The sequence below is a fragment of the Hippoglossus stenolepis genome, chromosome 22 (genome assembly GCF_022539355.2).
Source record: "Hippoglossus stenolepis isolate QCI-W04-F060 chromosome 22, HSTE1.2, whole genome shotgun sequence".
Classification (NCBI taxonomy): domain Eukaryota; kingdom Metazoa; phylum Chordata; class Actinopteri; order Pleuronectiformes; family Pleuronectidae; genus Hippoglossus; species Hippoglossus stenolepis.
This window is the reverse complement of record NC_061504.1, coordinates 1,399,925-1,422,591: the sequence shown is the minus strand read 5'-3', so window position 1 is coordinate 1,422,591 and position 22,667 is coordinate 1,399,925. Positions and strand designations below refer to the sequence as shown.

The 22,667-nt window shown below is 41.0% G+C and overlaps 1 protein-coding gene across 2 annotated transcripts in view; it reads right to left on the bottom strand.

Moving 5' to 3' along the window:
* slc41a2b (solute carrier family 41 member 2b) overlaps positions 1 to 22,667 on the bottom strand; it is a 32,879-nt gene that overhangs the window by 9,807 nt on the left and 405 nt on the right. For both annotated transcript variants that reach the window (XM_035147276.2, XM_035147275.2), the window contains 9 exons: positions 21,671 to 22,341; positions 20,595 to 20,702; positions 17,721 to 17,792; positions 16,378 to 16,522; positions 16,045 to 16,191; positions 11,133 to 11,280; positions 10,477 to 10,556; positions 2,960 to 3,091; positions 893 to 1,041 (listed from right to left, as the gene is read on the bottom strand). In XM_035147276.2, the coding sequence (XP_035003167.1) occupies positions 893 to 1,041; positions 2,960 to 3,091; positions 10,477 to 10,556; positions 11,133 to 11,280; positions 16,045 to 16,191; positions 16,378 to 16,522; positions 17,721 to 17,792; positions 20,595 to 20,702; positions 21,671 to 22,204 (1,515 nt within the window). In that variant the 5' untranslated portion in view covers positions 22,205 to 22,341. The remainder of the gene's footprint in view (positions 1 to 892; positions 1,042 to 2,959; positions 3,092 to 10,476; positions 10,557 to 11,132; positions 11,281 to 16,044; positions 16,192 to 16,377; positions 16,523 to 17,720; positions 17,793 to 20,594; positions 20,703 to 21,670; positions 22,342 to 22,667) is intronic.

The window sequence follows — 22,667 nt, the reverse complement described above, 5'->3', positions numbered from 1 at the left end:
CATACACTCTAAATTGCATAACCCCAAAAAAACAGCCTTCATCCCAGACAACTGTAGTTGGATTAACAGCGCCCTCTTGTTTTCCATGGAGAACTCTAACATATCAGTGTTGAGCAGGTGGCTTGTAGTTGTAATGTGGCGTTAGACTTGAGTGCAACTATAATACCTCGTCACTGCATGCGAATCATACATGAGAATGCACAGACATTAGCCCAAGCAAGACATTATTTTTATTAATTTGTCATTGTCGAAATTACACTATAAATCGAATTTAAACACGCCAGCATTGCATTAAGGTTTCCAGAAGGCTAATGCTGGATGAGGGTGTGGTCATAAAGATTTGCAACATAGTTTGTTGTAATTTCTGTAAATGATCAATTAATGCAGAAAACCATGTGTCTGTTAACACAGGGTTAACAGACCTCTACTTGCCATTGTTTTATGGAAAGAGATATTTACACAGCCAGCAGACACAGTTACAGTATCATTCATTAGTGTGTGCGCTGAAAAACAGCCTGCTGGAAACAAGACTGATGACAGTGATGAATCTGAACCAAACTAAGGGACTGAGGACCAGACAACCACAACATTGAGCTCAAAGATGCTGCAAAGTTACTTAGAGCTGAGGTGAACTGGAGGGTTGGGTGATAATTCTAAAATATGGATTAGTGCAGCTTTAAACAAGTCTAAGTACTTGGGTCTGCTATTTTTTTTGTTTTGAGGTAAAAATCAATCAAATAAATCTCTTTCAAGCAGCATTAATGCTATATTAAGATTCTGGGCTGTGAAAAAGGCCCTTGAGCTTTGATACTTTTATGTGGAATGATAACAGACAATTTTCGAAACATAAAGCTTCTCACTGGCATAACAGTAACAGTCGCCAGGTGCTTACCTGCAGCATAGCAGCAGCCAGGTAGACAGACATAAAGATGGGTGTCAGAGTCGTGTGGCCACTCTTCATCAGGTGGATCGTGTAGAGGAAGATTAGGTGCCCGGGAATCACCAAGAGAATGAGCACTTGGGCAGACCTGTGATTGGCTCCTGAAAACATAAAATACAAAGGATGGACGGTTAATGTTGCATCTGAGAGAGGCAAGAGAAAACTGTCTAATATCGTTGGAGCATTCTCTATGAAAGACACGATTGAATAGCTTGGTGACAAATCTGCCACCCACCGTCCTCAGGATTCAGAGTCCTGCTGGGTTTTTTTATCCACTTCTAACAAGGAAATAATTAATACCTGACAGGGCAGGAGGAGACAGCAATTAACAGCCTGGTAGGACAGAGAAAGAGCAGATGCTAACCAGCAAAAGAGCTCAAAAGACCAGTTTCAAAGTTAAGTTGGAAGTTTATTAATTTAAAGCCTGATTATAATCTTGACAGCATGACCAAACCCACCTTTATCATACTTACGTCTGTAAGCCAATTAGTTCATCAGCAGACAGCAGAGTATTAATAGCTAAATTAAGGCCTAAACATACTTCACACCTATCATATCAACTCTTGTTGAGGGTTAAGGGCAGAGGATGTCACACCTTGTTGAAGCCCTGTGAGACAAATTGTGATTTGTGAATATGGGCTATACAGATCAAATTTGATTGATTGATATCAGAGTTGGACAATGACTTCATTCCTCAATTCTCCATGGCATGAATCCCATTAGATGACGAACTAGTGTTTGTTTCTATATTTCCATGACTAAGACAAGACGATGATGAGCATAAACATCATTAAATACAAATTGTGACTATATCAACAAGCTGACAAAAATGGTAATTAATGGTAGTTTCAACAATAAAACCCTTAAAATAATTTGTATGTTTTTATTGACCAGAGAGGAAGAGATTTAATTAGACAAATGATATTTCCAATCAATCATCTGAATGTCATCCTTTTTCTGGAGATTCTGCACAAAAGCAGTGCAAAATACACTGACAAATGGATCCACTTATCCACTTCAACTCTATGGCTGCAGATTGGATAACATGCAGTGAAGGGAAAGGGATGTGACACCGACAAAACGTGTTGACATTTGGACCCAATTCAAATTTATTGCTGCCAAGAGAAAAAGTGAGTGTGAAGCTACAAAATCACAGGGAAGAAAAGCACAAACCCGAGGACACACCTTAGAACACCACACAGAAGCTGAGGTAACCTTCTATTAAGATGTTAAATAACATTATAGCTGCTTTCACACATTTACTGAACTCCGCAAACCCTCCGTATTTTCTCAGGAGGAGGTGCATGTGTGAACGCAAAAGTCAGAGTGAGAGGATCCAGATTATCTGCAGACTCTCTCCGCCCAGCCTCCTTGTATAAAGTCTGTATAAAATCAGGATAATTCTATGTGAGAACACAGCGCTGGATTCGCAGCGAGCGAGTGGGAGGGTTAATGACACTTCTAACACACGACAGATGCTAAATGAAAAAAACAAACAAAGACAAAACAAATATCTCCCGGTGAAAAGGCGGTGACACACACACGTAGAAGACACAGACGTCAAGAGACTTTGTGGCGCTAAGAGCTGACGACAGTGTCTGTGTGTTGTCAAGAAAATCATGTGATCTACACACTGGCTTCATAACTTCATGCCTCTGTCTGCTGAACCCAGCGGCACCACCTCTCCCCTGAATAATGCGGAGGATTTGATGTTGTTGTCTGTGAGAATCTCCCGCTGTGTTGTGCATGTGTGAAAAGCAAACTCTGCATCCAATTCTCTGGACTTTACCCACAGGTCATGTCTGAAAACGGCTTGTGTTTGAACTATTGAAGGAAGTAGTCTAATATTATCTATTAGCATCTCACAACAAACTGCTACATTGCAGATGGAGATTTCATCCCCATTAGTAGCCCAGTCAGCTACATAGCTAATGTTTAACTTAATACACATTTGTTTGATTTGAATGAAGTGCTTGGTGAGTTTACATAGTGAGTATATATATATGCACATGTACTGACCTGTTCCCCAAAATGTTCGGCATGGGTAGTAGCAACCCTTGGCCTCGTCAGGAACCTCCCCAGGGGCACAGTGGAAATGCAGGTGGGTGGAGATCCTGCTGGACTGAATTGCCACCAGGTTACCCCCGATACCTGGACATGACAGAGGAGTTACATACAGCAAGGTAAAAGCACTGCATTGATTTCATCCTTAATTAATCTGCTGATTGTTCTGATGAGAATTCCACAAATGTCTGTATGTGGAACACATATCTCATGAACCGTTCATCTAAATCGGTTTCACACTTTGCATGTCTATTATTAATTGCCCAAGAAAGTGCAGTGCTGAGTTTGGTGCAATTTGTAGTCGTTAATTCTCATATTTTGACGACATTTCAAACACGACAGAAGCAAAACTGAAGAAAAAAAGCAAAGAAAAAATATCTCAGGATGAAAAAGCAGTGCCACACATGTAGAGGACACCGACGAGGATGTCAAGAGAGCCTCTAGGTTTTGTGAATATGTGACTTTGGTTCATTTTCTAGATTTGTGGCTAGGGTTTTATTTATTTTTTACATATAGCTAGCATGTTAGTGTTGTTTCACTTACAATGATAAATGGTTCTATTTTAATAACAACAGGTGGAGCACAGTAGGTGCACAGACTGAATCAAAGAGAGTAAAGGGGCTACTAAAGATCCATATAAATCAGAGGATGTCGTGATTAATACATACACACTCAGCCAATCACATCACTTGGGTCATCACTCTCAACCAACTAAGCCAATCACAATAATGTTTCGTCAGGAAATCAGTGTTATCTGGATGAGGTGGTTGAAGACACAGCAGCTCAAATCTGCAGCCAGATACAATTGGTGTGGATTTCATTGACTTTATATAATGATATATTAATATATAATACAAACAGTGTTTGTATGACCATATCAATCTGATCCCTGGTCACTTCGTATCTTGTGACACCATCAAACTTCACATGAACAAAACATGAAATGTTACATTTGCTGGAAAAGATGCTTTGACACAGAGGATCGTCGAGCTCCTGTAATCTGACGTCTCCATGAAAACATCAGAACACTACATCCCGATGGATCCGTCTGACGTGTGTAATATCACATGGTGTTACCAGCATCATTGGAACCTGATTCAGTGAAGGTAACACTGAAGGACAGTTGTGTGAAAAGTCACTGTGCTCTGATGTGGCCCTCCTCCAATCAGTGGCTGCACATTTATCAACATGCGTGTCCTGCTGCCTTCAGACAGCTGCAGGAATTGAATGACCTCGAGGAGAAACTTTGCATACTGTGCAAAGCTGCTGTGGATGAAAGAGTCCCTCATGAAATTGCTTATTTCCATTTGATGTATTACTGTGTTACTGCTGAAATTGCACTCCGTGTCTTCAGTTAGTTCTTGTTGATAAACTCACCACAAACCCAGTGCAAAGTCTGAGAAACTTCTTCCACCAAAATGCCAGCTCTCTTCTGAGCTCATTCAAATGAATCTCCCATCTGTTTACACTTCTCCCCACCAAATAAACACTGTGCACTCTGCATTTGCTACTAATATATGCCACAGATGCCCAGAGTCAATTTTAAAGTCAGGAAATCACCAAACTGTGGGAGCACTGTTTGTTGTGTCACGACAAAGATAGTACAATAATAACAGTTATTATTTTCATTAGACTTTCTTTCCTCCCTAATAACTAGATACTTTTGAGTTTCAGTTTTCAGACTGCTTCAACATTGCTTTGTATTGAGTGGTCTCTAACGTGAACCAGTGCCGCACTGTTTTTACTGCCGGTAGCTCTGTTACTGGAGGGCTATGGGAACGTTGACTGGTGGTAATTTGGTCAAAGCCTTTCCTTCACAAACAATAAAAAACAAAATAAATCAATAACTAGATTTTTCTTCAAAAGCGAAAAGATCAAATGATTTTCCTTGTTTAAGGAACCATTGCTGTTCTATTTTCACCTGTGATCTATTTTAAACATCACGCAGATGGGCAGTCATGCGAATGTGGGATACCATCTGTACTGACAAAAGACAGGGCTGCTTTACATTTACAAGCTGCAGCTATCACACCTTCCCTTCAGCAAGTAACACACGCACCAACTTCCTGTGTCTTTCATCCTTGTAGCCAGTCTGGTGACTCAGCCCTGCGGGAGAGCTATCATACTTGCCGATAAACAACACACTAGTAGAAAGATGGGTATAGAGCAGTTTGGAAGTGTGCTTTTGTCTGTAAAAAAAAAAAAAAGGTCTCAGTGAGTGGACCTGAGCCACACTACAAAAGAGGTTTCTTTATTCAGAATCATAGAAAATGTTTCATTCAAATCTTGCTGTGCAGAGGGTGAAAATATAGTCCACGTGTGGTTGGCTTTGAGCCAGTAAAATGGTTGTGTAGTGTAAGCAGGGTTTGGGTTATGTGCCTCAGACCCCCGCCCCCCCCTGTCTGCCAAACAGGCCAGTTATTGTGGGGCGCTTATTAAATTAGAAACTCCCCCCACCTCAGGCTGGCGTCCACTTATTTCAATCTATTGTAGCTCTTTGTCTGCCTATTGACACTTTATTAGGGCATTACAAGGGTTCCCACTGGGAGCATAACTTTGTAATGAGCCTATATACTGGCTCTGCTCTGTCTGACCTCGTCCTCTCACCTCACACTCCTGCCCTCACAATGTCAGGGGTCCGCCAAGCACAAGTGTGTCTAGAGTAGCTAAATACAGTGGTTGATGATACCAAACCTGTACAGTGCTTTGAGTGGTCATCAAGACTAGAAAAGTGCTATACAGACCATTTATATAAATACAGACCAAATACCAAACCTGGCAACCTCACTGTGACTACAACCCTTCAAGAAGGCTGCACACAATCTCTTCAGATTTTCTCTCCATCAGTCCCCTAGTATAAAGTCTGCTGAATATCTGTAGGGGCCCATGTGAGAAAACAGCAGGAGATCCTCTGCAGGATTCCCTACGAGCGAGAGGGCATGTTGATGATGCAACATGCAAAAGATGCAAAAAGGAAAAAGGAAAAATATCTCAGGATGAAAATGCAGAGCCACACACGCTATGTTAAGATAGCTTTTGATGATAAGGACCCACACCAGTGTCGATGTGCTGTAAAGAGAAACATGTGATCTCCGCAGAGGGATTTATACTGTATGCTACTGTCTCTGCCTACTGCACCACCCCTCAGCTAAACACTTGCTGTGTTGTTGTGAGCGCGTCTGAGCAGAGAATCTCCTGCTGCGTTGTGCATGTATGAAAGGCAAACTCCGGAGAAAGTCCAGACCCAGTTCTACAGACATCCTCCATCTGAAAACTGCTTAATATTTCACTTTTTTATCTCCAATTTGCCATAATTATCACTTACTCCCAGCATGACCATCTCATTTTCATGCTCTGATATACAATTTAGAGTGATATGGATTATTATCACCCGAAAGAAATGCAATTTGTGTGTTTGAATATTAATATTTTGCTCTTATTTTAATGTCAAATTGTAAAGGGGGCAAGAGCATGGAGGGTGTTCTTACAACCTCAGCAGGGGGCAGAGGTAGAGTGAAGGAGGTTTGGGGGCACTCTGGCTTATTCAGGTCACCGGGTCTGACAGGAGGAATGAGGATAAGGAGATGAGGATGCAGCAAGGCTACATCGGGAACAGCAGGGGGTCTGTGCTCCTCTCAGCCGAGCCGCTCAGCCCTGAGGGAGGAGGAGGCCGGCGTCTGTCTGCCACCTCATCTTGTCCTGCTCCTCTCCAGGCCTAATTTTATTGTGTTTATTTGAACAGCTCTGACACGAGGATGTGACACGATAAAAGAAGATAAAATATAATAAAAGAATAACCTGGAAAGAAACAAGGTAGAGAAACCTCATCTCTAAACAAATAACCGTGGGGGAAGAGGAAAGGGCAAATATGCCAAGATGAAAAGCAAAAGATTAAAAGACTCCGCTGGAGGAAAAATACAGAACAAGACGCATAACATAACATAATATCAGTTCAGATCGATGGCCTTAATAAGGACACCTGAAATTGCAATAAAAGCACTAACACCATCTCTGAGGTGATATACTGTAGCTAATGAAATGGGCAGAATAAGAACAAGTATGACAGGAAATTAACTGGCCTACACGTTCTTGATTCCAGAAAACCTTTTAAGACCTTATCTATTAATATAATTTCATCAGCTGTAGAAAGCCTCCATTGCCAGAGAATTGGATGAAAAAGCTCCATGTTAAAATGAAAATAATGGAGGTCAGAGTGGTAAAAAAAAAAAGAAAACTTTCTCCCACTGTTTTTCATTTAACCTTTCCTCTCTTATCAAGGTCTACACATCTCCTTTCTAATCCCACATCCACACAACATCACCTCACCATCTCTGTTCTGTCTGCCCTTTGTTCCCTTGTAGGTTTTATTAGGACATGACCCACCTCGCCTTTCTGTTGACCAAGCTTAGAATGTCGTAAATCAGAGATGGAGTGAAAGTTCGGGCAGATACTGCGCCCACAAAATAAAATGTAATCAACCTGATAAGCAAGCATACACTTGACTCCCCAGATGTTTTGTGTCCAGGATTCGTCTCAACAGAAAATCTATTAAGAGTCTTACTCCATCTGATTAAATGTCGCCCATTAATGAAATATAATTAAAATCTCTTCTGAGCCCTATTAGCCTTGGCTGAGCCTGTTAGTGGGAGATGGAAGCATGGAGGAAATTGAGAAGGACCAGTTTTATGAAGTGGAGACAGATGAACTGCAGCAAACTGCCTAATTGGTAACCTGTAGGTACCTGGAGGTCTTTTTTTAAGTAACGCTCATTCATCAAGGGACTGTTGACTAGGCACACTTGCTTCTTCAGGTTTCACTTTCACATACATTCACACCTGGGAGCTGCACAGCACAATACAAATAGACTTTGTAGTGTGTCATCCATCTTGTATAAACACCTTTTCTATTTGTTTTTCTTGGAGGGTTTAAACCTGCATTAATTACAAAACTGAGAAGGATAAACCACACACACACACTAACAGTTTCTCTGAAATTTCCAGGCTTAACAGCTTGTTGTTGTCCAACAAGTGAAACCAAACTATGATGCATCACTGCTGCTCATTAGGCAAACTTTAAACTAACCACTCCAGTTAACTATGTGTCTTTTCTCAGCACAAATATTTAGGATCAGATTTAACGACAAATATAACAACAATAAACACTATAGGCCCAATCTTACGCCTGATGTAAAGCACCGTCGAGCGCAATGCAAGAGTATCTCTTTGTTTCAGACCAGCAAGTTGTCATTTTCCCGTCCAGTGCCCACTTTGTTTCAATAGAAATGCACTTCTGCCTGTCTGAGCACGGATGTATTGCTCAGTAACATTGTTGATTCATTGCTGTCTTGAGGCAGTGGAAAGACAGCATAGCACACCTAAAATACACCCACGATTAATTAAGAGACTAAGGATTATTTACTGATTATCGTTTTGATGTTCATCCTCAACACAAAATATGTCACTAGCATGTTTAATTATATCAAGGCCATCCGTTACAGTGAGTATTCTGTTTTTTCTCCATTAAATCACCTACTTTAAGTCTGAGCAGTCATTGCTAACAAATCCACACCACTTGCAAATGACACAGCTGCAGAATTGATTCAATATTGAACCCGAACATGATCATTAAAGTGACATTGTTTGACTGTAGTTATGAAATTCTTCATTACAGGTGCAAAAATCATGTTATGAATTACAAATTAAGAAACTCCTGCATAGTCCAAAAAACATTTCAATCAATGTAACGAAGAATGTGAAGTCATGGACAAAATGTACAGATCCACCAATCAGTGAGTCAATCCTCTCAGATATTCTTTCACCACAAACAAATACAACTGCTTGAATCTGCCACTATGAGTCACAAATACATTTTTTTTGTCACAAGCTCCAAGTTCCACGTGTTCTCACTTTTGCACCAAATAGTGAGAGGGGAAGCCAGATTTGTGTATCTGCAGAGCCTGGGGCATAAGTTCTTTATTTTCTTTGAGTTTTAATGGTGGTTGGAAAACCACCTTATGCATCCAGTGTTTCCCTCATCATCATCTCAAACTAGAAATTACTTTCTACAAGTAAAAATTCCATTGTCACAGGTGCTCCGTTGTTTTGCAGCAAATATGCCTTCATACAGGTTAGAAGGATTATGCAAAAACTACTGAACCGATTTCCTTGAACTTTTGGGAGGAGTGGGGAATAACTCACGATTACAACCCATTCGATTTTGGTGCATATACGGATTGGGGGCAAATCCATTTAACATTGTGAGATAGGACTTTCTCAGAGATTATTCATGGATCTTGATGGGGGGGGAAAAAATCAGGCATGTTTATGGGACTGCTTCTTTCTGAGCATGTGCAAATTAGTGCAGATTAAAATAAGAATTCGGATCTAGTGAATTTCAATGAGGTTTCATAAGGGGACTGTTGAGCCTTGGCGGTACAATGCACTCTGAGTATACACTCAGTAGTATACACTCAGTCTAGTTACAAAACTTGCTTCTTCTTCAAAGTTGATTTTCGGGGGCCAATCACTAAGTAAGCATGACACCAACACTAAAAACTATCAATTCTAAATTATAGACATTCTGCTTAGTTGTGAGATTCATTAATATTGGTCTCACTAACTTTTCCTTTTACAGTGGTGGGAAGATATAGTAAACTGGTGGTAGGCTGAAACATTTTCCCATGATCAAAAATTCACATTCTTACTTTAACACGTTGATCAGTAGACATTTAAACAAAATAACTCTTTATTCTGAGCTTCATAGCAAATACCCTCCTCCAAATATTACATTTATGGATGTTTTGTTGACTTTATGACATTTCAGTCCAATATGCTGAATGACAAACTAATCACTGAGCTATCATGTGTACACATGTCATTAGTCTTTCTGTTTTGGGCTGATGCCTGTGGTAACAGGCATCAGCGTAACAAAAGATCTGATAATGGATTTGTTGACTGTGGAGTGTAACAAATCTGGAACTGGATCCATAATGCAACCAGGATTCTCTACTGAGCTCTCCTATCATCGCCTGAACGCAGAGCACTGTGTAAATCTGTACTCTTACTTTAAAAACCAATGCGGACAATTTTTTTTATATCTATAATCAGTAAATATAGATTAGAAACTGTGGGGAAAAAGTTGTGGGCTGAAAAAAAATCATCGATAATGATCATATTCTCTGCAGCACAGTTCATACTCTTTAGCACTTTAGCTATGGAGCTTGTATGTGTGTAAGAAATAATGGGAGTACATGATTCTAGTTGGACCAATGTGGAATCCGGAACACAACACAACCCTGTAACGTTGACTCGTGTGAGTTCTGTGACTTTAATAAGCTAATAAGCTTTGGTCTAGTCTTTGACCAATCTCTTCTTGTTGGTTCGTGCCACAGGGGCAAGCAATTGCAAATCGAACAGCGAGACCTCAAAGCCTTTCAGAGTGAAGGGAGAACAAGTGCCAATTCTGTGACTCACCGTTGATGACCGGGGTGTACACCACGATGCCAGCCAAATTCGGGTCAGATACTGTTTTGTCCAGGATGAGACCTCCAATGCTGCAGAACACAAAATGATTATCTCATTAACTGGTGTTACTGTGTCTGTGTGAGAGACGGATGGAGGGAGACAAAAAGAGGGCATGGAAAAAGAAACCGAACATTGTCTTTATGTAAATGTGTTCCTCAATGGATTGGTTTGCATCTCTACACAAGAGGACACTAAAATGTTTCAGCAGCTGCATTGAATGAGAGACAAAAGGTGCAATGGAGGATATTTCCGTTGCTTTCAGCTGATGTGTCCGGACACAATTTATGTTTTTTCCTCTCCCCTCTATTAAAGCCTGAGAAATATGGTGTCACCTGCACTGAGTGTTGAGAGAAAGGTGCTAGAGGGAGTGAGTGTGAGTGAGCGAGCAAGACAATCATTCCCTGCCTGCTGGCTGTATCTGTAAGGCTGCCAGGCTCAAGGGGACCGGGGGTGTATGGGCTGCAATTTGTTTAAGAGATGAGTCATCAAGCAAACCAGACATCGGGAGTCACAGACGCAGATTAGATTTTCCTTCCCCTTTCAAAACTAAACACTCACAAAACACAGGTCCAAAGACAAACACACACACACACACACACACACACCTGCTGATGACCATGGCAGTGATGACTGGCTCCCATCCGGAGTGGAGCAGGGTGCGGCTGGCTGGGTGCTTGGAGGAGATGACGATCCACAGAGGAGTGAGACACATGAAGAAGGCGCAGACCAGTGACGACACATACGGATAGGAATCTGGGGAAGGAAAGAAGCGTTAACTTTTCCTGTTCCATTTTTACTTTTTGGGTGGAGGTTTTGGAGCCTGTTCAGGAAATTGTAAGGAAACCATATTGGTGCTGTGTCACTAATGGTATCCAAATTATAAGTTTTCAATACTTGAGACATTGGTCCACTCTAAGTTCCATTATTTAAAAACTATTCACACGCTCCTCTATACCAACCCACAGCTCAGTGCAAAACAAATCCACAGCTGAGCATCAACTCTGGGACAAGGACCCTGACAACAGAAAACTTCATCATGATCCAAAACACACTAAGGACTTGTAGCATTACATTATGAATCACTGTTATATTTGAAGCAGCTTTTCTCTTTTAGTTTTATGATTAAACTAAGATTCTATTGAAACAACAACAGGACTACTTCTTTACTGCTTGGGTTGTGCTTTAATGAGAAGGGGTATTAACATTTGTCTCAGATGGTCCAAACAACAATTTGTCTCATAGGGCTTAACAAGGTGCAACATCCTCTGTCCTTAACCCCAACAAGAGTAAGGACAAACTACCAAAAAAAATATATATATATATATATATATATATATATATTAACAGGGGAAAAGACATAGAAAGAGAGCCACATGTGAGTGTGTAGATCACTCTCCCAGGATGGTCGGAAGTTCAATATATATATATTTATATACACACACACGTGTATTTGCATGTGGAGCAGGGAAGTGAGATCTGATCACTAGTGGTCAATGGAGACATATTCTAATGCATCGTGTAAACTGATACTGAGAGCTGCTCTGGAGCAGGTTCAATTCAAGGAAAGAGATCAAAATCTGTCAACCACCAATCAGATCACAGGAAAATAGTCATCAAACTACAGGATCCTGACAGGGACAAAAGAGTTTAGGCTACTGTAATGTGAGAAATAAGGACCAGACCTTAATATGTAAAATGCCTTTAGATATTGTATGTTGGAATTTGGCGCTACACAAATAAAATCAAATTTTTATTTATTTACAAATTATTTCTTTATAGATGAGTGGGATCATTTTTTGTTGCAGACTTTTTATGGGCCCAGTCTGGTTTTAAAAAAGAGCATAAAAAAAACAGATGGAAGGTTTATCACATTAAATAAATACATTAATTCAACAAAAATCCTTTGATTCTGACATAATACCAGACAGTGCTGATGCTTTTACTTTCTTAGTCTATCAGTAAATCCGGACAATATAACCCTAACCCTAAAATTAGGCCTTTAGATAGTTTGTTTATCATCAGACAAAAAAGAAAAATAATCAGCAATACCACATAAATAAAATTTACTTCTAAGGTCGAAATTTATATCTACTTTTTCTTTGAGTCATGTGATCATCATTTAGGTTTTACTTTGTTGAAAGTTGCTTTAACTGACCCGGCTGGGCAGATATCAGTGTTTCTTCTCATATCATAAACGTCATTCATGGCTCTGACGATGTCCCTCATAATCAATGACTCTGCCTCTGTCTTATGAACGCGCTCATAGCTGGATAAGAAAACCCAGAGTTAACTGAGACAGTTTATAATCTACTTTGTAGCCCAGGTTATCAGGATGGCCAATGTTAGTTTAAGTGAAGCCGAATAACGAAAACATGGGTATGTTGAATTTGCTGCGTAGTACAGGCCCCAGGTGTAACACAAAACAAACACAAATTAAATGTGTAAAAAGCATGCACTACAGTTACTTTTATGGGAAAGCAATAGATTGTAACTTAGAGGGTTAAGGTTGAATTTTAGCAAGAAAACACCTGAACATTTTTCAATGGAGGAAGAAAGTGGGGCAAAGGGGGAAAAACACACAACACAGGAAAGGTTTGTCTAACTTTCTCTCTACTACCATGCTTCTTTGTTCATACTACAATATAATTCAAAACAGCTATTTTGAAAGAGTAATTAGGGTAAAGCACCTGCTTTGGGCCACCCCGAGATGTTTCCAGCACAATCCTGTTTCTGGCACTAAATTACTGTCATTAGGAAACAGTCCCAGATTTATTATCTTGTTGGTCTCATAGCTGCAGAGCAGAAAGGGCCTGGTGTTCAGTTTGGGGTATAATGGGCTCGAGCAGACTTTAAGTCCTAAAATTAAAATTGGAGTCAGAGGCACACATTTGGGAAGAGGCTGCCAAATATCTCCTTTAGCTGGGAAATGACAAGATGCTTATGAAGGAAGAAATGATGGTCTCAATAATGATAAGTAGTTCTATGCTTTATGGTGACAGAAGTGCACACAAAACCCAGCATGAGTTTGCAAATGTAAAATTACCAGTGAGAGGAGTAAGGTGTTTCTCGGCTTAAGGGAGTTAACCATGAATCCACAACAAGCCTGTCAGGGCTTTTCTAACTGAGATATTCTGGGTATCGAGGCCAGAAACACAAAATTATATTTTACTGAGATGCTGCTAAGCAGCTTAAGAGCCAGACAGTTCCCTCAAGAGGCGGTGGAGACCAAACAGAGCTAAAAGAGAAGAAACACTGGACTTGTGTGTGTGTGTGTCTGCAGGATGTGTAACTAAACAGCTATTAGCTGGTACATTAGGGAAAACAACTTAATAAGGTACAGCTTCTTCTACTTCCCCGAAATGGCCAAACAAATCTATTTAAAACTCGTGTGTGTGTGATGCCATGTTGTTGTTTTTTACCTCTCTTTATTCAAGAGCATGGTCTTTCAGTTTGAGACCAGGACTTATTGATTTCACTTTCAGATGTTGTAATGCTCTGACCCAAAACACTACACTCGCACTCAAACATAACCTGCTTGTGGCTCGATTTTCTTTGCTCCAGCTTCAGCTCTTGTCGTCATGCTCACGCTGCTTCTGTGCACGTGTGAAATGCCTGCTCTCAGATTTTTTGTTCTACCCTCAGATCTTTTTTGTGCAACAAATCTGTCAAAATTCCACAACCAACGGCCAATTTAATTCGTCGTCACTACACATGACATTCCATTGATTGGGGAATTACAACACACTAGTTGCACAAAAAAAGATTGAATCCACACAATACTGTGAATGTTCACAAGCACTGGCTCTATTTCTTGGTATTTGTTCTCCATGTCAGGCTTCCATTACTCCTGCTCCCAGCCATTGAGGAGCCCTCTCACTGAAGCACTCTGTAACAATCCTGTGCGTTAGAAGCGCTCTATAAATAAACTCCTCTGGACCCCACTTGGCTCCTACAGCTGCTACGTCTCGCCGGCGTCTCATCCTGACTCAGGTGGTGTAAGATCTTAGCTGCATACATAATCATGTGATCTAAAATCACTGTAAATGAGAGTACAGTGACCATTAGTTCCTATTTAGCTACAGAGTGTCAGACTGACTGGGCTCCAGAACAACAGAGCCACTGTCCAGACAATGACAGAGCCAGTGATTCTCACTGCACTGCCCTGAAAGTGTGTGTAATACATTGCGCTCACAGCACTCAACTGTTCTTTTCATAGTGGTGAACATCTCTGCCGTACAGTTAAACTACCACTAAACATTTCCAGGAAAAAACTCCTGCCAGTGTTCCCAGTATTAAGTCATACAAGTCTGTACCCAAGTCTGGGTGTGACATGAAACTGTGGCGACTTAAATTCTGTCAAAAGGAGGAAAAAAGATGGTCTGTGCTGCAGAGTGAGGCAGGAGGGACCTCTGCTGGCTGACTCTGGGAAGTGTATCATACACAACAACACACAAACTACACATCTCGTCTTATACTAACTGAACTTTGACCAATCTGATACCATTGTAAAAACATTTATGATTTCACATGGTTTGAGGGTGTGTCACTTCATACCAAAACCTAACTTCGGAAACTAAATCATGTATCATTACAGCATCAACATCGTAGCATTACCTATAAACAAAATTGAACTTAGACTCATCAGTCATGCCAAATTCTGAGGCAATGGTTCCAAAACTAGAGTGAGAACCCCTGGTGGGGGGTCATGAGATCCTGAAGGGGGAGTTTTAAGATGATATCTAAACATCAGATACAATTTTAAGAAAAGTATTTTATCTCTAATTATTACATGGATAAAAACAACTTAATTTTAAGAGGAAAATGTGTGATAATGACAGATTAACAACAGCATTCAGGTGCAGCAGGACAGGCTATTATTGAATATTGAGTGTTACTGAGTATTAAACCCCATGACTAGGGTGTCACACTGTGTCACGCTCACTACAAACAGTTTTCAAATCAAGTTCAGCATTTACACAAAGAAATATGAACATAATATTTCCCATAGACCCCTCTACTTCTATGTGACCCAGATCTGATTGCAGAGATCACATGGAATCTGATCGTTTCAAATCAGATTTGGGCCACTTTCATGTGTGGTTCTAAATCAGATACAAATCTATTTTTTAAAATTACCTCAGTCTGAACAGCCACGTGACCCGTATCAGAATTCAATGCGTCTTTTAGGACACTCTAGATCAACATTCCTCATCATTTTGTGCAAGTGAGGGGGCGGGCGGGAGTCACCCAGAGGAAACAAACATGGGAGACAGCTGCGACAGAGGTTGTCAGTGGCTTGACCTAGTGGAAAACATCTTGGACAGTTTCATTGTCAGTGGCTTTGAAGTCTGTCATGCACCACAGAGAGTGTTTAGCAGTTTTCATCTCAACACCAGCGACAGCACCTCAGAGAGGAGGAGGTGACGGGCTATGATGAAAACCTGCAGACTGTTGATGTAGTCATGTATTTGTGTGTGACTGCAGCAGTCTTTTGAAAGGCAGTAGTTATTCACTTACCCAGGCACTTGTAGAGGCCCTGACTTATCCAGGCCAGGATAGCCAAGGTTATGAGATCACCAAAACTGGCAGCAATAGGTGTGGCTACATTGTCTGGGTTGATGCCCGTCTTTTTGGAACCCACAATCACACCCACCATGATGAAACCTGAACAAGACATGGGAACGGTGAAGCACTTTACTAATGGTGATTAAATTACTGGTAACTTTCAGATGTTGTACAGTCTCTGTGGGTGTTTTTGTAACCATAACTTCTATGTGACATCTGTTACAGTGACTGGAGGGAGGACAGAAGTGACCCAGCTTCTGTGTAACTGTCAGTGTGAGTGTTTACCCTGCAGCAGGGACGCGATGAAGGCTGTAGCCACGCTGCTAGAGCACAGCAGCACAGCGTGGCTCATCTGGAACTTCCCCTCTGGGATCCAACCAAGCACCACAGCTGCTACAGCTGCCAGGAAACCCACCACAGTGGCCTGAACCTGGAGCACAGAGGGAAGGAGCATTGTCTACTGTGCACTTTCAGTGGTTAAAGAAAACAAGAATTACCACATTTGTGAAAGCACGCAAATGGTACTTAGGAGGATTAGTGATAACAACACCTCCAGATATACACAGTGAATCATCTATGACATAACACCTCCTAGTGACATGTTGTGTAACATATCAATCACACAGCTCATAAAAACACTGATGTTGCATGTGGATATGTTGTGTTTATCAGTGTGTGTGGGTAGATACCACACAAACAGTCAGAGTGAAATCCCACCTGGTTACACCAATTGCCATCAGCAGAAACTAAGCTGTTGTCAGACATGAAACTACGGAGAGTTGAGTCTGGACTCTCTCCAGAGTTTGCTTTTCACACATGAACAACACAGCAGGAGATTTTTTCCGCTCGTACGCATTCATGACAGCACAGAAATCTCTGTAGTGTTCTGGTGAGGGGTGGTGCAGCAGGCAGAAGCAGGAGGTTTCAAATAAATTCCACTGCAGACATCACATGTTTTTGTTTATAGCACATCGACGCCAGTGTGGGCTCTTATCACCAACAAATCTCTTGACATCTTCTTCAGTGTCTTCTACGTGTATAGCACTGCTTTTTCATCCTGAGATATTAGTTTTGTTTACTTTTCTTTTTTTCGTCCATCGCTTGTTGGAAACATCATCAACCCCCTTCCCCCAACTCCATCGTGTTAAATCCTGCGTAAGATCTCCTGCTGTGTTCATACATCGGCTCCTCTAGAGTTTCTGCAGACTTTTGTAGCAGGGGACTGAAAAGTCAGCAGAAAGTCCTGAGGCTCTCAATAGGACATTTGCGTTCACACATACAGCCCCTCAGGAGATGGTCTCGAGGATCTCGGGAGTTCAGTGTGTGTGTTCCTGTACTTATATCTAACTAGCATAGAGTGAGACAATTTGGGGAAAGTGAGGACAGTTTGACCGGTCCAAACTTTTTCAATGAGCGGTTTGAGGGTTAAGACTTAGTATTAGGGTTAGGGTTAGAATTAGTCTTTAGGTTAGGTTAGGGTAAGGGGCTGGGGAATGCATTATGTCAATGAGTGTCCTCACATCTATAGAGAGACAAGTGTGTGTGTGTGTGTGTGTGTGTGTGTGTGTGTGTGTGTGTGTGTGTGTGTGTGTGTGTGTGTGTGTGTGTGTGTGTGTGTGTTTTATTACCTGTTTCAGTGCCAGGTTACCTATGATTAGATTCCACTTCTCTATTGGAGAATCCATCTTGCCAACATTCACCTGTGTGGGGAGTAAATACAATATAATAAAAACCAATAAAACTGAGTAACAGTCTGTTTTTCCACAACTCAAACCACAACAGCAATAAAAGGTAAGGCGCACAAAAGTAGCAGTAAACTACATCACAAAAACCTGCATATACAAAGAAAATCACCTAATTTTAATATGAGCCCCCAAATATGTTACAGCCACAGCCTCAAAATTTCACTCAACTCAACACAACGCTAGAGTTACGGTAAAAGCAAAAATAAAAGTATTGACAGTAAAACATATTGTTAAATTATACTATGGGACTGTGAAGGCCTCGCCAAAAAAACAAAAAAAACATGGGAAGATCTGGACCAACCAGTGGACCGTCATACCCAGAAACTTCCCCCTGACCACCAGAATGAATTTTTTAAATATATACACTACCGTTCAAAAGTTTGGGGTCACTTAGAAATGTCCTTATTTTTCAAAGAAAAGCACTGTTTCTTTCAATGAAGATAACATTAAATTAATCAGAAATACACTCTATACATTGTTAATGTGGCAAATGACTATTCTAGGTGGAAACGTCTGGTTTTCAATGAAATATCTACATAGGTGTATAGAGGCCCATTCCCAGCAACTATCACTCCAGTGTCCTAATGGTACATTGTGTTTGCTAATCGCCTTAGAAGACTAATGGATGGTTAGAAAACACTTGAAAACCCTTGTGCAATTATGTTAGCACAGCTGAAAACTGTTTTGCTGGTGAGAGAAGCTATAAAACTGGCCTTCCTTTGAGCTAGTTGAGTATCTGGAGCATCACATTTGTGGGTTCGATTATACTCTATTCTCTCGCCAGTCTATTCTTATTCTTAGAAATGAAGGCTATTCCATGCGAGAAATTGCGAAGAAACTGAAAATTTCCTACAACGGTGTGTACTACTCCCTTCATATATATATATTTGGATTATAGATTCTATAAAGCTCTGGGATAATAATAATCAATTATATTTATACAGAACCTTTCATACATAAAATGCTGCTCAAATTGCTTTAAAATAAAATCAAACACATGAAATAAGAACACGTTAGCAATAAAAACAAAGACTTAGGAAAAACAAAAAAACATAAAACTAGCAAAAAGGTATAAAAATAAGTTTACAAAATATATATAATAATAATAATAATAATAATAATAATAATAATAATAATAATAATAATAATAATACAGACAATGGTGTAAAAAGCTTAGAGATACCCTGACTTTTGACTCCAAATACACTGAATACCCACCCTGCCACCTTTGTTAGACTTACACCACTACATTATGACTCCCCACCCCACCAGTCTGTAATACAGCTTCCTGTTTGTGGTCTCCACGCCCAAGCTAAGATGGTCTTGATGACATCACCAGTTGTTTTCTCAGACTTGACAAAGCTCCTCCTGAGCTATAGAGGATGGTGAATAACTTTTACTTCCACTGACATGTAAATTAATTCATTCTATTTAATATTCCCTGACAGATCAGACAGGAGCAGGTTAAGATTAACAATTTATCATCCCACCCTCTGCCCTCAGGTTCTCCACAGGGGTAGCCCCCCCCCCGGCTCTTCTACCTTGACACCAACCACATGACATCACAGCTCAGTCACCAATCTCAAATATGCAGACGACACAAACATAGTCAGATTTATCACCAACAAGGAAGATCAATACTGTGGGATGTTGCCCATACAGTCACCTGGTGGCAGGTCAACGTGTGTCAACAATTTGTTGACTTGAGCACAAGTGAACAAATAATCAAAGATCACCACCAAAAACGCACCATCACACGTGCACAAAAACAACCTCTGACCCCTCCCATTCACCTCACCACCTGTTCCAACTATCCATCAAATCATCCTGTTACAAAAACATGTTTCCCCACAACCACAGGGAGAGTGAACTCTATGCAACAATCATGATGTACATGCGCTTTAAATAATCTGCACTGTTAAATATCTCATGTCATTGTGTAGTGTGACCACTGTTTATGTCATTTTTCATGTTGACGTGACCTTTTCCTTATTGTACCGGGGAAAATCTATTTGGTTTTGTGGTCATTAATAAATTATTATGATCAATGTCTGTCTGAGGTCTAAAAGCCACAGAAATAAGCAGACTAACTGTGACCCTGGTGATGATCTGATAAACCTGCATATTACTTCTTAGTTAGTGTGGTCTCTGAGGAGTTGAAAACAAAACTCATCTAAACCAAACACTAGAACTCATTTCAGAATGGATCATATTTTTAACTGTGTCGTCACTGTTGAAATAGAGCTGACAGGTGCACTCTTCAAGATTGTAATTTACTCAAATTGAGACATTGGGTGCTCTTGTCAATATATTTGAGCCACTATGTTCAGATTTTGACATCTCATATAACAACAATATATATCAAGAATTTCAGAAAAATAAAAGAAATATACGTCTTGAGTCACTGCAGAAGACAGATGGATTGCAGCTAATTAAAACAAGAAGAGAGTTAAAACATTACATCACCTACAGAGAGAACAATAGACTCGTCGGGAATTGCAGCTATCTCGAATCAGCTGGAGCTAGCTTAAAGTGCATTATGAGAACATACAGGAGAACAGCTTCTAAATCATAGTACTACATCACATTATACACAAGTGTATTTCCACTGTACGTTTACTGATTATAGCATATATAGCATATACTGAGATTAACTTCCTTATACTTATGCATAGAAAAATACTTTGTAATAGTGTGTAACTCTGACTATGCGGGTGTGTGTGTGTTTGTGTGTTTGTGTGTTTGTTTGTGTCTCACCGCTGTGGACAGCCTGGAGGCCAGAGTCATCTCCAGGTTTCCCTTGAGGCCGAGTAGAGCAGGTACAAGGATGAAGATCTCTGTGATATACCGGAACGCATCCCAGTGCTGTGGACGAAAATGACACGACCTTTTAATGACTCCACTCTCAGTTAAACTTATTTAGCACTGAAATGCTGAGATATCATTTGGATAAAGCAAATTCCTTGTTTGCATGAGTAACTGAATCCAACAGAGTGAAGAGACTGGTTTGTCACTGTTGTCAGTAGCTTGGCTGTAATTCAAGTCTTTCACAATTGTTTACATACTAAAATTAGAACTTGAAATGCAACTACTGAACCTCATGTACAAAATCCCTTAACCAATCTGTAACACTAGAAGCACAACTCCTGCATTACAATCTCTTTTTTAAAAGGAGAAAAACACAGTTTCTGCAAACTGATACATACAGTTCTCTACATTAGGTGCAAGATTCAAGATTAAAATCTCTGATGTGGCCGTCTGTCTGACTCAATCAAAAACTAATTAACTGCTTTCCATGAAATTCTGTGGAGGGGTGGGGCACCTCGTGCTGTAAGGCCACAGTGGTGCCACCTGACAGGTTTGTGTCACAATCAATAACTTTATTGGACACAACCACAGAGCTGAAAGCAAGGGCAAAAGTCTGATCAGTGAGTAAGAAGGGAACTGTAAACAACAGGACATATCCCAAAAAAAATAGTACACACGATTACCCAAATCATTTGTTTACAAGTTTTAAGTTCCACTTTTGCAATGACATTTTTTTTTCTGCTGCTGTGGATTTAATTCCCTCTCAAATTCTTTGTTTTGTTTAATTATACTGACACACAATCTGAATGGATAGAACGCCATCAAGGACATTTCACAGCCCGACTACACAGTGTTTGCTCCACTGACCCCTGGGAGATACAGGAGCCTCTGCTGCAACACAAACAGACTGAGGAACAGGTTTCCACTGCTACTTCTCCCTCTCTATTTGTCTACTTCTGGTTAGATGACGACTACTTTACATTGTATTTCTGTTTGAACAGTAGTTGTATCCTATCTTGACATACCTGCACAATATCCAGCACCATCCCGGCTGATACAGTTCCAAATCCAGCGAGAAGGAAGGGCAACAGGATCTGCAGTGCCATAGCCAGTGGAGACTCCTTGGGCATTATATGCCTAGCAGATCCCTGTCCTGCCTTCTCCTCCTCTTCCTCCTCCTCGTCTGCCTCTTCTCCTGAGAGCCTCCTCTCAGCCAGCATGGGCTCTGTTTCAGAGAAGCCTCCATCTCCACAGTCAGATAGGGTCACAGAGGACCGAGAGGCCCGGTCCAGGTGCCGCCGGCTCTCGATGTGAGAGGTCTCTTGTCTGTAGCCGTTCTGGAGCGAGCTGGCCTCAGGTTTGACTCCTAGGTCCACCATGGACAGCCGCTCGTCCTGCAGCTTAGTGTAGCCAGTAGGGACCATGGTCTGGAACAGAGAGGCGATCCGCCCGGGGGACACAGATTTCAGGGAGAGAGCACTCCACGCACTGCTCATACGAACCGTCAGGCTAGAGCCCAGGGACTCTCCTATAGCTCCCCCGAGGCTCTGGATACTCATGTTGTGATCTGGGACTGCGGTGTCTCATCTCCTGTCATCCAGTCGAAGGGGGGGGGGGTAGCAAGTTGTACACTATCTTTTTGCCGTGGCTAAGGTGCATCGTCCATGTCACGGACTGTCTTCAGGGACTCCACAGTCTGCAGAAAGAACAATGAGAGACAACAGATAGGAGAGGCAGATAGGAGAACCGGACAACAACATCCAATGAGCATTTGAGAATAAGTTAATGGAGCACAGACAGGGGCTGGTGCTGTTCACTGTCACTTTGTTTACTTCACTGTCACTTTGCCTCCGTGGACCGCTCTTCTCTCTCATGCGTTATCAGCACGAACCAACAACTATCGGTACATTTCCCCTGAGCACGAAAACACACGAGTTGTGGACATGCTACCTATCACAGCTATGTTAGCTTGCTGTGTAAACACATAACAGCAGGAGGATCGGCCGGGGAGCTAAAGCTAAA